The sequence below is a fragment of the Rhinolophus sinicus genome, chromosome 13 (genome assembly GCF_057876585.1).
Source record: "Rhinolophus sinicus isolate RSI-liver-muscle chromosome 13, RSI-T2T, whole genome shotgun sequence".
Classification (NCBI taxonomy): domain Eukaryota; kingdom Metazoa; phylum Chordata; class Mammalia; order Chiroptera; family Rhinolophidae; genus Rhinolophus; species Rhinolophus sinicus.
This window is the reverse complement of record NC_142513.1, coordinates 4,990,001-5,005,094: the sequence shown is the minus strand read 5'-3', so window position 1 is coordinate 5,005,094 and position 15,094 is coordinate 4,990,001. Positions and strand designations below refer to the sequence as shown.

At 43.1% G+C, this 15,094-nt stretch overlaps 1 protein-coding gene across 2 annotated transcripts; it reads left to right on the top strand.

Moving 5' to 3' along the window:
* Position 1: 1 nt before the first annotated feature.
* CSTF1 (cleavage stimulation factor subunit 1) lies at positions 2–11,653 on the top strand. 2 transcript variants are annotated; one of them, XM_019726047.3, is made up of 6 exons: positions 2–141; positions 3,155–3,355; positions 4,707–4,984; positions 5,133–5,330; positions 6,243–6,633; positions 9,535–11,653. In XM_019726047.3, the coding sequence occupies exons 2-6, from the start codon at positions 3,187–3,189 to the stop codon at positions 9,792–9,794; spliced, it is 1,296 nt and encodes a 431-aa protein (XP_019581606.1). In that variant the 5' UTR covers positions 2–141; positions 3,155–3,186; the 3' UTR covers positions 9,795–11,653. The 2 variants fall into 2 exon arrangements, with proteins under 2 accessions (XP_019581606.1, XP_019581605.1); XM_019726046.3 differs by having other exon boundaries at positions 141–315.
* Positions 11,654–15,094: the final 3,441 nt, after the last annotated feature.

Below are 15,094 nucleotides of genomic sequence, written 5' to 3'. Positions count from 1 at the left end.
TGCCGGCCTGCAGCTGTTCTAGCGCCCGCCGTGTTCTCCAGGGCGCGACTTTTGTCTGAGACGGAAGACCCTTGGCTTCAGGGTTGTCTCGTAGGGGATAAAGTCGGAGGAGGTGAACGGACGGACCCCTTAAAGGCGCCAGTAAGTAAGATGGCGAGATGGACCGGAGAGAGTGGGCCGATCGATAGCGCAGCGCTCGGTGCGGCGTCCTTTGCGCGTGCGCAATGAAGGTGCGCTCGGCGTGATCAATCGGGCAGGATTCGCGCCTCCATTTTTCTAGCGGAGAGCCGGAGACCGCGAGAACCGGACCAGCGGGTACGAGGGCCCCGGATACGTGGAGAGTGGCTGGCGCCGTTGGCTGGGGCCTTTGGGGGACCATGGGAAGGATTGGGGTGAGGCGGGAAGGGTCGATAGGGGGCGAGGAGGCATGCGCCCTGAGTTGCCAGGTTGGGCCTGCACGCCCGCCCCTGCTGCACACAGGCCTCGCTCCCACCCTCACTCCGTCCTCAGTTTGCCTCTGTGTCGGGACGGGAGCGGAGCGTTAGGTTATGCGCTGTGTGTGTTCTCTCCCTGGCTCGTCTTCTCGCTCCTGGGTTGGGTTCTTCCTGTCCTCGTGCCCGGGCGTCCTCACCTGCACGTCGGGGATGGTACTTAGGCGCTTACTCGCCCAGCGAACCAACTTTCGGTGGGAGTTGAGAAGCGGGGCTCGTCCTCCCTTTAATTTTTTTAAATCTCTTTGTGCACCTCGTGATGCTCTTGGCATGAGTGGAGAGACGGGATAGAAAGCGATTACGTTCTGGGCCCCGGTGTGGACCGTCTTGGCGGCCACTTTCACCTTGGACGAGTTACTCAGCCACGTTTTACTTCCAGTGGGTCTCTTAACCTCTTTGATCCAGTTTCATCACCTCTCTTGTGTCTACACAAGCATAGATTTATATACATTCGCTCTACTTGTACTTAAATACGTTGAAGGATGTTTTGCAATGAGCTAATGCTTATAAAGTACTTAGCATGGTGTCTGGCAAGTGCTTAATAAATGTTAGCTGTTGTTATTAACACCCATCAGGACAGTACAGTACAAGCTCGGGCCCTGGGGTCACATAGTCTGGGTTAGGGTCCAGGCTCTGCGATTTACAAGCTGTTTGATTCTGGGTGAGTTAAATCTCTCTGGGCCTCAGGTTGCCCATCTCTAAAATAGGATTAGATGAGGATTGAATGAGGTAATGCATATTAGTTGCTTACAAGATGTGCTATGTACTGTACTGAGTGGCCAATAAATTTTAGCTCGTTTGTTTTTAAGTTTTTAAGGAACACTGCAAGAAGTGGTTAGGAATAAGTCTCTATAGAGTCAAACCACTTCTGTTCTAGTCCTGGTTCTTCCAGGCACTAATTGTGAGACCCAGGGCAAGTTATTTCCCCTCCTCCTCTGTAAACAAGATTATAGGACCTCCCTTGTAGGATGGTGTTGAGGATTTGTGAGATAAAACATGGTAAACACTTGGTAGATGTTAGCTCTTATGATCTGGAGCCTCAGTAATTGTGTAGTTAGAAAACATAGTTCCCCCCCCTTCCTATAACATCCTCTTCCAGAGTCACCCTGTAAAGTACAGCAATACCAGGAGTGCTGGTGTTACTGTTCACTCAGTCCCCTCCCTCTTATTCATCTCCCATGCTCTCCTTCCAGTTTTCTTTTCTACCATAACTACATGGGACTTTTATTTATTGCTGTCTCCAGGCTCCTTCAGCCTTCTGATATCTGTTCAGATGTACACATACATATACACATTGACTTTTTTTAAAGATTTCTTTTATTGTTTATTGGGGAAGGGAACGGGACTTTATTGGGGAATAGTGTGTACTTCCAGGACTTTTTTCCAAGTCAAGTTGTTAAAGGACAACCTTTTAATCTTAGTTGTGGAGGGTGCCATCCAGCTTCAAGTTGTCTTTTCAGTCTGTGGAGGGCGCAGCTCAGCTCCATGTCCAGTTGGCATTGCTAGTTGCAGGGGGCACAGCCCAGCATCCCTTCGGGAGCCGAACCGGCAACCTCGTGGTTGAGAGGATGCGCTCCAACCAACTGAGCCATCTGAGAGCTCAGCAGCAGCTCAGCTCAAGGTGCCATGTTCAACCGTAATTGCAGGGGCGCTGCCCACCATCCCTTGCGGGAGTCAAGGAATCGAATTGGCAACCTCAAGGTGCCATGTTCAATCTTAGTTGCAGGGGGCAGAGCCCACCATCCCTTGCAGGACTCGAGGAGTTGAACTGGCAACCTTGTGGTTGAGAGCCCACTGGCCCATGTGGGAATCGAACCGGCAGCCTTCGGAGTTAGGAGCATGGAGCTCTAACCGCCTGAGCCACCGGGCCGGCCCCACACACGTTGACTTTTGATAATCACATTGTCTGCTCATATCCACCAATTAGAGTCCTTTTCTTTTTTGCATGAACCAGAAACCATCACTACCATTTTGTCTTCACTTTCTAAGACTGAGAGAGAACTCAGACACTTATAAAATCAATCTAAGTGTACAGTCTTACAGAGTTTTACATTTTTTTCCATTTATTATTGTTTTGTCCATATGCTATTTGTTCATATTTTATTAAGCAATTCACCTTTGAATCTTTCCAAAGCATTCAACTTGATTTAGTTTTCTGACATTAGCTTTTTTGCCTTCATATTTCTGACAGTAGCTTTTTTGCCTTCATATTTTATTTACTGTTTAATTAAATTATATAATTTAACAACCTCAGTTGCTTTAAAACATTTTGAGAATGAATATAACTGACATTAGTAAGCATACAGCTCAGCTGGTGGAAACAGTAGCGTCTGGACATCCAATAATAACAGCTATCTTACCTGTTGCAAACACCAGTCAATGTTTTATTAACAGAAGGAATGGAAATTCTGGGATAGCAAGAAAATAAAAATCACAGATGGGTAGTTCAGCAGAGAAGAAATGCCCTACATACACTATCTTGTTTAACCATCACTAACTTATTTAACAGCTGAAGAACCTGATTGGGAAGCGAGGTCGCTGGGCAAAGATAATGCAGCTGGTAGAGCTGTGACTGATGAACCGCAAATCTGACCCGATTTCTTGGTTGCTTCTGTGATTTCCCAGTGTCCCTGCCCTCATCAGCCACTCGTTTTCTCTTGCAGCTGACAGGGAAATTGTCTTCCCCGTCTTCAAGATGTACAGAACCAAAGTGGGCTTGAAGGACCGCCAGCAGCTCTACAAGCTGATCATTAGCCAGCTGCTGTATGACGGCTACATCAGCATTGCCAACGGCCTCATCAACGAGATCAAGCCGCAGTCTGTCTGTGCGCCCTCAGAGCAGCTCCTGCATCTCATCAAACTCGGTAGCTTGGGAATGCAAGTTGATTGATCCCATGACGAGGTTTCAGATGTTTTCACACATCAGAATTTTTCAAGACATTTCCACTTAATTTTAGTGCCTAGTATGTGTCAAATACAGTGCTAGAAGGAGTAAGGATAGTCCAAATTATGAAGACTTTGAGCTGGTTCCAGCCTCAGGATCTTTATTATCTGGAAGCATTCTGCGAATTATCTGGAGCATTCTGTCATGTGTTATTTTTTCAAGTCTCAGCTCAAATTGTCATCTGAGTCCTCGTTTCCTCTTCTAAAATAACCCCACCGTCTTCCCCAGTTTCTCTAAAACAACAGTCCCATTTCCTTCCTGGCAGAATTACTGTCTGAAATGTGCTTTATTGCTCTGGGTTTTCCACACAATCTGTACCTCCCCCTTCAAAAAAAGCACAAGCGCAAGATCAGGGCCTTGTCTTGTCTTGTCCGACAGTGTGTCCTGCTGCTTGCCTGGGTCACAGAATACACTCAGTAAAACAGAGAATTACCAAACATGCTTATATCCTTTGACTTGACAGGGCCAATTGTAAGAATTTGTCCTGAGGAAATACAATGAATACAACTGAAATGCACAACATGTGTCATTAGTTATAAATGTTCTGATAGCCATACACTTGGATCCAACAACATGACGTAGATGAATATTTATTACACTGGCCAGATGTTTATTCTGTATGAATAAACGAACACGTTATATAGTGTGGTTCTTCTGTTTTTTAAGAAGTGAAAGAACTTTGTGCAGGGGAAAAGGTCCAGAAGAATTCATACTGCCATGTTAACAGTAATTATCGTTGGGCGATATAAGCTCATTTTTTTTCCTTCCTATGGGTATTTTCCTATGCTAGAAAACATTGTTTATATGATATGTGAATTTTTAAATTTAAAAATGCATGTTGATAAAGTAGCAGCATTCTTTCAAATATGTTTCACTGTTGTTAATGCTAATAATACCTCATGTAATGAGCGTCGTAGTTGCTAACGTCTCAGCACTAAAATTAAAACCCGGAATGGGCAAAAATGGACAATTTAACTACCGAATGCTTTTTTTGAGTTTTTGTAGTTGTAGTTAAGGTAGAGAATTTTGGAGGCAAAAATTGGGGGAGGGGGGTGACTTTGCGTGTTGAAGCCTAACCCGCATTGCCTTACAGTGCTGTCTCCATGCATGCAACCTGGTCGGTATACCTAGTTTTGTAAAGTATTAAGTCACATACCTCCACGACATAGTGAGTTGACATTGGCAAACATCTTGCCCGATTTTAGACCCAGAACTTTGTCTTGGCCCTTTAAAATAACATTTTTCATGCCCTTAATTTTTATTCCTTTCAGGAATGGAAAATGATGACACTGCAGTTCAGTATGCAATTGGTCGTTCAGATACGGTTGCCCCGGGCACAGGAATTGACCTGGAATTTGATGCCGATGTCCAGACTATGTCCCCAGAGGCTTCAGAGTATGAAACCTGCTATGTCACGTCCCATAAAGGGCCATGCCGTGTAGCGACCTATAGTAGAGACGGGCAGTTAATAGCCACTGGGTCCGCTGACGCTTCCATAAAGATCCTCGACACCGAAAGAATGCTGGCCAAAAGTGCCATGCCCATAGAGGTAAAAGCCCTGCACCATGCTTACTGGGTGCCTTTTGTTCATTCATGGGAAATGAGAGAATAGTTTAACCCGGCTGTCACCGAGCGGAGTTGTAGATTGTGTGCTGGGAGTCAGGTTTCATATTTTGCACATCTCCTTGTTGGCCTAGGTCATGATGAATGAGACTGCGCAACAGAATATGGAAAACCACCCAGTGATTCGGACTCTTTACGACCACGTGGATGAGGTCACATGTCTCGCCTTCCACCCAACAGAGCAGATCCTCGCCTCTGGTTCAAGGGATTACACGCTTAAATTATTTGATTATTCCAAACCATCTGCCAAAAGAGCCTTCAAATACATTCAGGTTAGGAATGTTTGGGAAGAAGCTTCACATTTTTTTTCTTAAATGCAATGAGCTATTGTATGATTGGTTTTTTTTAAAGTCTTTCAGTGATCATGCTAGGAAAAAGTACAGTCAGACGTACACCACAGGTGCCATGTGGATCGGTTCCGTTGCACGTAGTTTTTGTGCCGTCATGCGCCCACTTCCTCTGGCCAGTCAGGACCGCTGCTTGTCATAGTTTATGCAACAAGGGTTCAGAATCCGTATCACTTTGAAGGTTGCAGATTCCCGTGTAAAGACAAAATACCACCGGCTTCACTAAAGTATAACGTGGGAATAAAAAATTACTCAGTTGACATTATTAGGTTGGTGCAAAAGTAATTGCGGTTTTTGCAATTGTTTTTAGCCTTTGGAACTGCAATTACTTTTGCACCTACCTAATATCAGGTGTTTTCCTGGAAATGTGACATTTGGTACCTTATTTTGAATATGCAGTTCGGGAATACTGATGTAGCGGTGGCTTCCACCTTTTAATAATTTAACTTAATTTTTTACTCAATATTTGGAGCCCGGGGACAAATGAAAGAAGCTCTCCTTATGTACAAGTTACGTTTCTCTTCTTTGTTAATCGTGTGTGAATGTATCCTAGGTGGATACTATTCCATTCTGCACACTCGGGGCTCTTTTGCAAATAATGGAGCTCGCTCGCTCTGTGGTTTTTGGCATAATCTCACCAGTAAATAGTTCTGGAAATCTCTGTTCAAAAGACACTTTCATGTGTTCCAGAAAGAACTTTGTTCCTTCTCTCATAGCTGTGTGATACCTGATCCTTGTTTCGTGGATTCTTTGCTTCAGCCAGATATTTTCCACATTTCTTCTGGACATGATTGCTCACCAGTTGGTCATTTCCTGTCACTGTCTCTGTCCTAACAGGAAGCTGAGATGCTGCGCTCCATCTCCTTTCATCCTTCTGGAGACTTCATACTGGTTGGGACTCAGCATCCGACTCTGCGGCTTTATGATATCAACACATTTCAGTGTTTTGTGTCCTGCAATCCCCAAGACCAGCACACCGACGCCATCTGTTCCGTCAATTACAATCCCAGTGCCAATATGTACGTGACTGGTAGCAAGGACGGCTGCATCAAGCTGTGGGATGGTGTTTCAAATCGGTGCATCACAACTTTCGAGAAAGCGCACGACGGTGCTGAAGTCTGTTCTGCCATTTTTTCCAAAAATTCTAAATACATTCTTTCAAGTGGAAAAGACTCCGTAGCTAAGCTCTGGGAAATATCAACAGGACGAACGCTGGTCAGATACACGGGTATGTGAGAAATTGATACTGCTAAGTGTTTGTGTAGCATTTTACAGTTTCCAGAACTCTCAGATAAGAGGAAAACAAGGCTTAGAAGTTAAATAGTTCAGCCAAGGCCACAGTTACTGAGAGGCAGAGGTGGAAATAGAGCCACAGTTCCTTACCTTTGCTCAATGCATTGCAGCTTAAACTAGGTCTGATTCAGTGCCGGTAACGTTTGAGAACCTGGTGGCCCGTTTGTAGACTGATGGCCTGCCCTTTTCCACAAAAACATGAAAGCAGTCCAGAGAAGAGCCTCAGGAAGTGTGTGCATGAGGGACAGACGGACAGAGATGGAAGATCTTGCCTCATTGCTAAGCGAGCAGAGGTAGCCCCCCAATGAGACCACAAGTCTTCTGAATCTAGATGTAAAGTGGGCCCTTCAGACAGGAAAACAAAATTAAGTTGATCTGATTCTCCCGTTATTCATGTAGGTCTCTAACTGGTAACAGTGGTGCCTATGAGCTCCTTGTTGATGATGAGATTTTAATGTATCCTGTCATAGTAGTCTGTTCAAGTCTATTTATAGTGAAAGTTAAAATAGTGCGTCTCCTGGTCCTGGTAGAAACGAAGGCTGTTATTTGGTAGAAAATTTTTCCCAGCAACTTCAGCTCGTTTCCTCTGTTGTGAGATGTTTGTGTCATGTGCTAAAATCGTCATGACTGTCACTCAAAAACTCACAAGAAAACACTATTGAAAGGGGCTCTGCTGTGGTGTTATTTTAAATTAGCATTTTAGGGGAGAAAATTGAAGAGTTGTTGACATCTGAACCACTAGGGTGCAGCATAACCTACCTTAGATTCGGCTCATTGAAACCGGTTTGCTTCCTGTTATCTGTGGCTTCTGGAGTATGTAAATAGTACAACTAGCAAGTTTGGGGAAGAGTCATTTTTATCGTAATTCTTGGTGACTTCATTGAAATACTTACTTTTGTATAAAGCTATTTTGAAAAACATCTAAGTGTTACTATGCAAAGACTGCTTGTTGCAAAAAGGATACACAGGTGAGTGAAGTAAAAACGGGGAAGCCTCCCTCTTTAGACGTAACAAGCGCTGTTAGAGTGTGACGTGTGTGCAGGGGTACACCAGACTGCTGGGAAGAATTTGTTCTATTTGGTTTGGTTTTTTTATGAGTGTTTGGGCTGTTTCATGGTTGTATATCGTGATGGCTTGCTCGGTTTTGGTGTAGAATTGGGATTTGATTCTAAAATGACATTATACTGCATTTATATGCAGAATCCTTTTTTCTAATTCAATGTTAAGTCCCCTTTATGTCAGCACATTTAGATCTGTATTTCCAGTTTTTTAGTGTTTAGTTAGACTTCAAAGGGCTCTTGAAATAATGAAGAAAAAGGAAAAACTACCAAGTAAACATTAAAAATTTTTATGTTAAAAATTAATTTTAAACATTATAAACAAGTTAAAATGCTGGACTGGGGGTGGGATATCCATAGCATATATAATAGACATATGTCAGGTACTGTTCAGTGAACCACAAGAAAAGATAAATGACCAACCTCACTGTAAACCTAAGAAATGAAAAGGGCAGTATCATTTTGTGCTCATCAGATTTCAGGAATTTTAAAGATTGATATTATCTGCTATTGATAAACACTTCAGGAAATCAGGGGTGTCAATTAGTAAAATATTTCTGAAGGGCAGTTTGGTGTCATACATCAAATTTTTAAATACATATATTTTTGACTCGCTATGTCCACTCTTAGAAATTCAGTGTAAAAAGATTCTTGGGCTGGCATGCACATGCACACATACGAAAGCGTCCATCCCAACATTATCTGGAGCAGTGGAGGTTAGATAACATAAACGTCCACCAAGAAGCACTGAGTGCTATGCATCCTTTTGTGGCTTGCAGCCTTTAAAAGTATTCCTAGTGACGTTTGTTGAACACGTACACAGCAGAGCTCCGTGTGCATTGTACCTCATTTAATCCCCACGGCAGCCTCGTGGGTAGGCGTTGTAATTGTCCCCACCGAACAGAGGAGAAAATTAAGGCTTAGGGGTGTTAAGTAATTTGTCCCAGGTCACATCACTAGTGTGTTGAATCCAGATGTGACCCCATAAGTTTGTATTTTTACCCATGAAACTATATTCCCTCTCCACAGAGCTCCACTACATAGTATTGAATAAAAACACTATATGGTGTATGCTCTGATTTATGTAATTTACACATGAGTGTACACCGAGATATTTGTGAAGGATAGTCATCAAACTAATTGACGTGGTGTACAATTATCAGGCAGTTTATATTTTTTATGCTTTATGTAATACTGTAAACATAAAATACACTTTTTTTTCATGGTCATAAAAAAGCATAAAGCTTCCTTTTGGAGAGCAGATGTTCATCCGAGTAACTCCCTTCGTAGGAATTTAATCCTAAGGAAAAAATGTATTTTATACAAGAAATGTTTATCACAACGTTACTTACAATTGGATACAAACTAAATGCCTCGCAGGAAAAGAAATAATGGTGTTTCCAAACAGTGGGATACTTTGTAGCGGGTGAAAAAGATGGGAGGGTGTATGTACCCAACAGAAAGTTGGTTTAAAGTATGATAGGAAAGATATATAATGTGGCACCAGTTTTGTTTTTGTTTTGTTTTATAGGTTTTTATACCTAGAGGTAAATGTTAATAGGGCTGCCTTAGATAATGGGCCCCGAGGTGATTTTTTTTCATACTTTTTTAGAATTTCCAAAATTGCACAATAAATCTGTATTCAACAATTTTAAAACGCTGATTTCCATGGACAGCGTTAATAACAAAAGTAGAACAGTCTGGGAGTCCAAGACGTGAACCCGGAGAGCTGCTAGCTAGCCTGCTCCCAGGCCCTTAACCTCTCGCTCTCTGCGCAGGCGCCGGCTTGAGCGGGCGGCAGGTGCACCGGACGCAGGCCGTCTTCAACCACACGGAGGACTACGTGCTGCTGCCGGACGAAAGGACCATCAGTCTGTGCTGCTGGGACTCGCGCACGGCCGAGCGCCGGAACCTGCTGTCGCTAGGCCACAACAATATCGTGCGCTGCATCGTGCACTCGCCCACCAACCCCGGCTTCATGACCTGCAGCGACGACTTCAGAGCCAGGTTTTGGTACCGGCGGTCAACCACGGACTAGCGCTGCCCTCCTCACAGAGGGTTCTGTTCTTGAGGACTCTGCCCCTCCTCCCCCCCGGGTCCAGTCACCAGCCTTAGTAGTAAGTCATCGAGCCATCTCTGGGAGTTGGGCTGCCACCTCTTGGATTTGTACAAAAGAATCTTTTTTTACCTTGATGTCGAATCATGGTGGAAAAAGCGGGAATCGCAGATCTGCGCAGTTCTGCGTTCACTGATTATTACAGTGTGATTTTCATCGGTTTTGTAAATACAGGACTTGCCATTTCTCTTCCTAGATCTCAAGTGGATCTGTCGGGAGGAATTTTCATTGGGTTCTTTGTCATCTTTGGTGCCTGTTCCACTTCCTCGGTGTCTGTTTCCTTTCATAAGACATTTTAGCGGATAAGTAGGCATACCGCTCTGAGAATCAAGAGTTTTGTACCATAGTAAAACCATTTTAGAGACTCTATCAGTTCTATTCTAAAATGACATCATTCTGAAAATAAAGCTCAGATCTGCAACTTTAGTGTTACACAGTTTTCACTTCAATAAAATGAATGGCCAGTTTTCCTGAGAAAGTTACAGGAGACATCTTTCCTCCTCCTTCCCACATTATGCTCCCATTACCTCAGTGCTTAGCTTCAGTAAATGTATTTCTGCTGAGATTATTACCACTTGGTGGGAAACATAAGTTTGGAAATTGGTCCAGTCTGATCGAAATCAGGTGAGCCCACTGCTGCTCTCAGGTGTTGCTTATCTTCCCAAATGATGACTGTCGATTGACTTTGTTCTTATGTAATTTTAAATCTTATTTTTCAGCCTGAACTATCACTACTCACCATGGTTGCCCACAGCAACGTGTTCTCAGAAGATTTTTTATAATAAAACTGACTCAAGTTTTCTTTTTCTTGGAATTTTTCAGGAGGTGACATTATTTCTCTGGATTTGGCTCTAGCTAGGTCAGAAAACCCTGAATTTCCCCTCCCAGGGATAACTTAGGTTTATCTTTATCCCCAAATACAAATACCTCGTGATCTGTGGAGGAGTACCTAGAAATAGAATCTGGGATCATTTGATCAAAATACTAAATAGATTAAAGTAATCGTTTTGTGTTAACAGGAATTGTAAAGTCTTCTGAAGTTTATTGCATAAAAATTCTACTTTAGTCATCATCTTTAAGAATCATTTTAGCCCTTTGGTCTATAAAACCATTTTAAGCATTCTTAACGTGTTAAATCACAGGGTTTTGGTTCAGATTTACAAAGAACTATATTTTTTAGTCCATGGTGAGTAAATTTGTTTTTATTTTGTGTCCTCATTCCCTAGTATTTGAACTTGGCCATCTGTGAATGCTGCTGCTTTTGTCAGATGAAGAGAAACCTGAGTCGGAACAAGGGTAACCAGTCCTACCAAAAAAATTACCAAACAAAACCTCCCACTTTTCCTCACTTTTCTTTTGCTTTCAACCTGTCCAGCTGTAAAGGAGAGCTTTAACTTCCTGTGTTCTTCTGGCACGTGCACTAGAACGACCACACAGCTCCTCGTAAGTTCCACTGGATCTTTTTAACTCTCCCTGAATTAAAATGATAATTCCTACTTTTTCCAGTTTTTAGGATAGTCTCAGCAATGGATCTCTAGTTTCAGGACGTCTATTTACAAGATTAAGATATTTTTGTGTTTCCAAAATGAACTTTTTAAATTTTTTTTCTTTTTAAAATTACAGTAAGGTTTTGAACTGGTGTAAATGCCAGGAATGTTAAACGGACTTGGTATCCACACCATCAATTGTACCACATAGCACCCGGCATTCAAATGGTGAATAATATCTGTTACTTTTTAAGGGTATGTGATTTCTAAAATAAACCTTTTTTTATATAACAATGCTAGTTCATTTTTTAGAGCTTGCTTTGAATGTTTCCATGTTTGAACATAAGTTCTCGAACAGCAATTATGACTTCCAACTGGTACTTTTTAGTTTCTTTAGTGCTTCGTTCTAGAAGTCAGATTTTTATAGTTTAATCACCTTTAGCTGTGCATCTTCGCTCTTCTTCTCTACAAATTGAAGAACTCGAGTACAGTTCCATTGCTTCAGATCACAGAAAAACCTGCGATTGGCCTCAAACTTTGGTTTCTCTGGAAGGGCGGTGCTGTGGGGAGAGTCCGGTCTCAGCTCCATTACTGACTTACTGAGTAGTAAAGCGAGTCATGCCTCTGAGCAACAGCTTCCTTTTCTGTGATGAAAGAGCTTAGTGAAAACCATCCTCAACATGCACTTCAATCAGTGAGGCTCCTTTTATTTCAAAACACATCATGGTGTAAACAGACTTGGGAGAAGGGGAAGGCGTTTACTTCTAGGGGAAACTTCTCTTTGAGAAAACACAGCAGACTAGATTCTCAGAGCCCTTCCAGGACAGCCCTGGATAGAATTTCTGTTTTAGCTCTAAATAGCCAACCTAGCAAGAAAGTAAGGGGCTTCCTGAGAGGCAAAAACAACCAGAAAGCACAAATTCAGAGGGTTATGGAGTGACAGCCACCAGCCAGTTACACCAAGGACGTCTCTTAATCCCTCATGGCCTAATTTCTCCACTCTGAGCCTTCACAGTGGGAACTTTGATCAAGACCCAGAAAGAAAGCCCAGAACCCGCAAGGTGCCCTCCTCAGTGAGAGGGAGAATTTGACAAAAACCGTTCCTCAGAGGAAGGATACCTGCCTGACTGAGGGCTTGGCACGGGTTTGCAGGGAGAGGCTGGGGGCGTGGTGGCATGCGGGAGGGTCTTCTCTAAGAACCCCATCCACAAGCTGTTTGCTCCTCAGCGAACCTGGAACGATTCACAACTACCTATGCGGCTGGGAGAAAAGCAAGCTGAGAGTTCAAGGCCGCTGGGGGAGCTAGTGGGCCTGAGGGCCTGACCCAAGGCAGCACTAGTTCTCTGGAAGAACACATCTTAGCCCCAGGCCTCAGGGCTCCCAGATGAAGCTCTGAGAATCACAGATTCACGATCAAATAGGGGAGGCGACGGCCACCATGATGAGAATCAGTAGAAACAGGACACAAGCGTCAGACTTGGGAAGACAGGAATTACCAGATGCACACTGTGTAAGTCTGAAGAACTAAAAAGGGACCGAGGATCAAAGAGACTTCAAAAGTGACCAAGCATATTTAAACAACAACAAAGACAGCTTACAGAAAACATTCAACTTTTCTATGGCTTTCCTGCTTCCTGTTTTTGCCCTGTCTCTGGAACTTTTACCTTTGGCCTTCCTCCTTCCTCCCTGGGTGCTTCCTCTCTGAAGCCTTTTCCCATCACCTTTTGGCAAATTGACCCTTCACACTCTGCTCATCCCGTAGTAACCGTGTGCCTTGGCAGCCCTCCTGGTTTTTGTTCCCCCACCCCCGTCAGCCTTTTCCTCCAGCTTCGTGCCCCTCCACTCCGGTAGTGTTTCCACGTCCTTTACCCTCTTCACTTTGGGATCAAATTTCAGGCTTTCCAGCTGAGTTATCACCACTAATCATGGTAGCTGTAGGATTGCAGTCCTCCGTCTGTTGTCCCTACAGTAGGGCATGTAGATGAATTTGTTGGCAACTGATGAAATTCTCCTTTGACCAAAACAGCTATGTTTGAGTGATCTTCGTGAGGTGAAAATCTGCCAGATAATCAGATGATTTTAAAGCAGTGCGGTCTGCAATTTCCTGCCAAGCCCGTAATACATTGGACATTCTAAGGCTGGTCATCAGCTGTACTTTATAAGAAGTCAGCTGTCGAGTGCGCAGTGCTTGCCACCACTCCAGGAGCCTGAGAGCTGGAAGGCCTCACGAAAACTAGAAAAGTGGACAGAAACCAGTACAAAAGCCGTCTTCTGCACATGCAGTATTGGGAGCTCATTGAAGAACAGTGAGGATCAGACTCACGAGGTTTGGAAATGGAAATTAATCCAAAATACTGTTCTCAGCAGCCTGTTTGTCAGGAGAGGGGAGCTAATTACCTCATGAGCGTCTCCCTAACTTCCTTTGAACTCGAGCGGTTTCAGCTCTGGGTCAACGGGATGTTACGAAAGCCAGCCAGTTTCCTAGAAAAATGAACTAGTGCAGTGTGTGTGCACGTACGAGACTCATTTGCCTTAAGAAGTAAATACAAATGGATTGCAACAAAGTGTCCTAAGGCCTTTCATTCAGAAGAATCGCAGTGGGACCCAATACCAGAGGAGAAGTCGAGGGGGTTGTATTCACAAAAACTACACTAGTTTCTATGTAGGAGTTAGTCTGTTTAATTTCAGGGCCAAATCCTATTACCGGTGTGTCTTGGTTTTGGTTTTTTGGTCAAGGCTGTTTTTCCTAAGAAAAGACGTAAAAAATTACAGCATTCTGATCTGTACTATCAACTTCGGGCTGGCCCTTCAGTATCAGGAAGAATCATTGTCAGGAGTTGGACAAGGTGACGGGACTCGGCCAAACCTGAGTTGGTTGAAGTCTTTTTTAGAAAAAAGACTTGGGTTCACATTTTGGCTGTCATTTCACTGGGTGACCTTGAGCAAGTGTGTCTATCTTTCCTTTTTACTTTTTCCCAAATGTATACAAAAGGCTACCAGGAGCTCAGGGAGAGGGGAATGAAGAGTGACAGCTAATGGATATGGGGTTTCTTTTTGGGGTGACGTTCTGAAATTGGCGAGTGGTGTTGGTGGCACAACTCTGAATATACTGACAAAATAATGCATTGTACTCTTTAAAAGGGTAAACTTTGTAGTATGTGAATTTTATCTTAATAAAACTATTCTTTTTTTGAGTGTCAATGGTATAAGACAGTGAATCCTTATGGGCCCATCAGTCAGACTCCCCAATTTTAAGCTCATGGCCAATCTTGTTACACCTCTATCCACTTCCCCTGTCTTGAATTGTTTTGAAATGAATTTCAGGTATATTTTATCTATAAGTATCTCAGGATATATCTCAGATAAGGACTTTTTAAAACAATCTAACATCAGTGTACCTTAAAATAGTAACATCAATGACTTAATATTATCACATCTCTAGTCAGTGTTCAAATTTCCTAATCAATGATTTGTATTGAATTAGAATCCATATAAGGCCCATACCTTGTGATTTGATGTGTCGCTTAGATTTCTTTTGATCTTTTAGATTCCACCTCTGTCTTTTTTCCCCTCCTTCGCAGTTTATTTATTGAAGAAACTATGTAGTGTGGTTGTGTGACCACAAATTAACCTCTCCCCCTCTCGCCCCCAAATATTAGGGATATGTGATTTTTAGAAAATAATGAAGAAAAAGGGTGGGCTGAACATCCTACTTTGGAATTTTTCCCCATGGGT

What these genes read in the sequence shown, in the direction of transcription:
- CSTF1 (XM_019726047.3), top strand. Translation starts at nt 3,187, where the DNA reads ATGTACAGAACCAAAGTGGGCTTGAAGGACCGCCAGCAGCTCTACAAG. An exon ending in CCTGCATCTCATCAAACTCG is followed by an intron (nt 3,356 to 4,706) that starts GTAGCTTGGGAA and finishes TATTCCTTTCAG; the next exon opens with GAATGGAAAATGATGACACT. An exon ending in GAGCCTTCAAATACATTCAG is followed by an intron (nt 5,331 to 6,242) that starts GTTAGGAATGTT and finishes CTGTCCTAACAG; the next exon opens with GAAGCTGAGATGCTGCGCTC.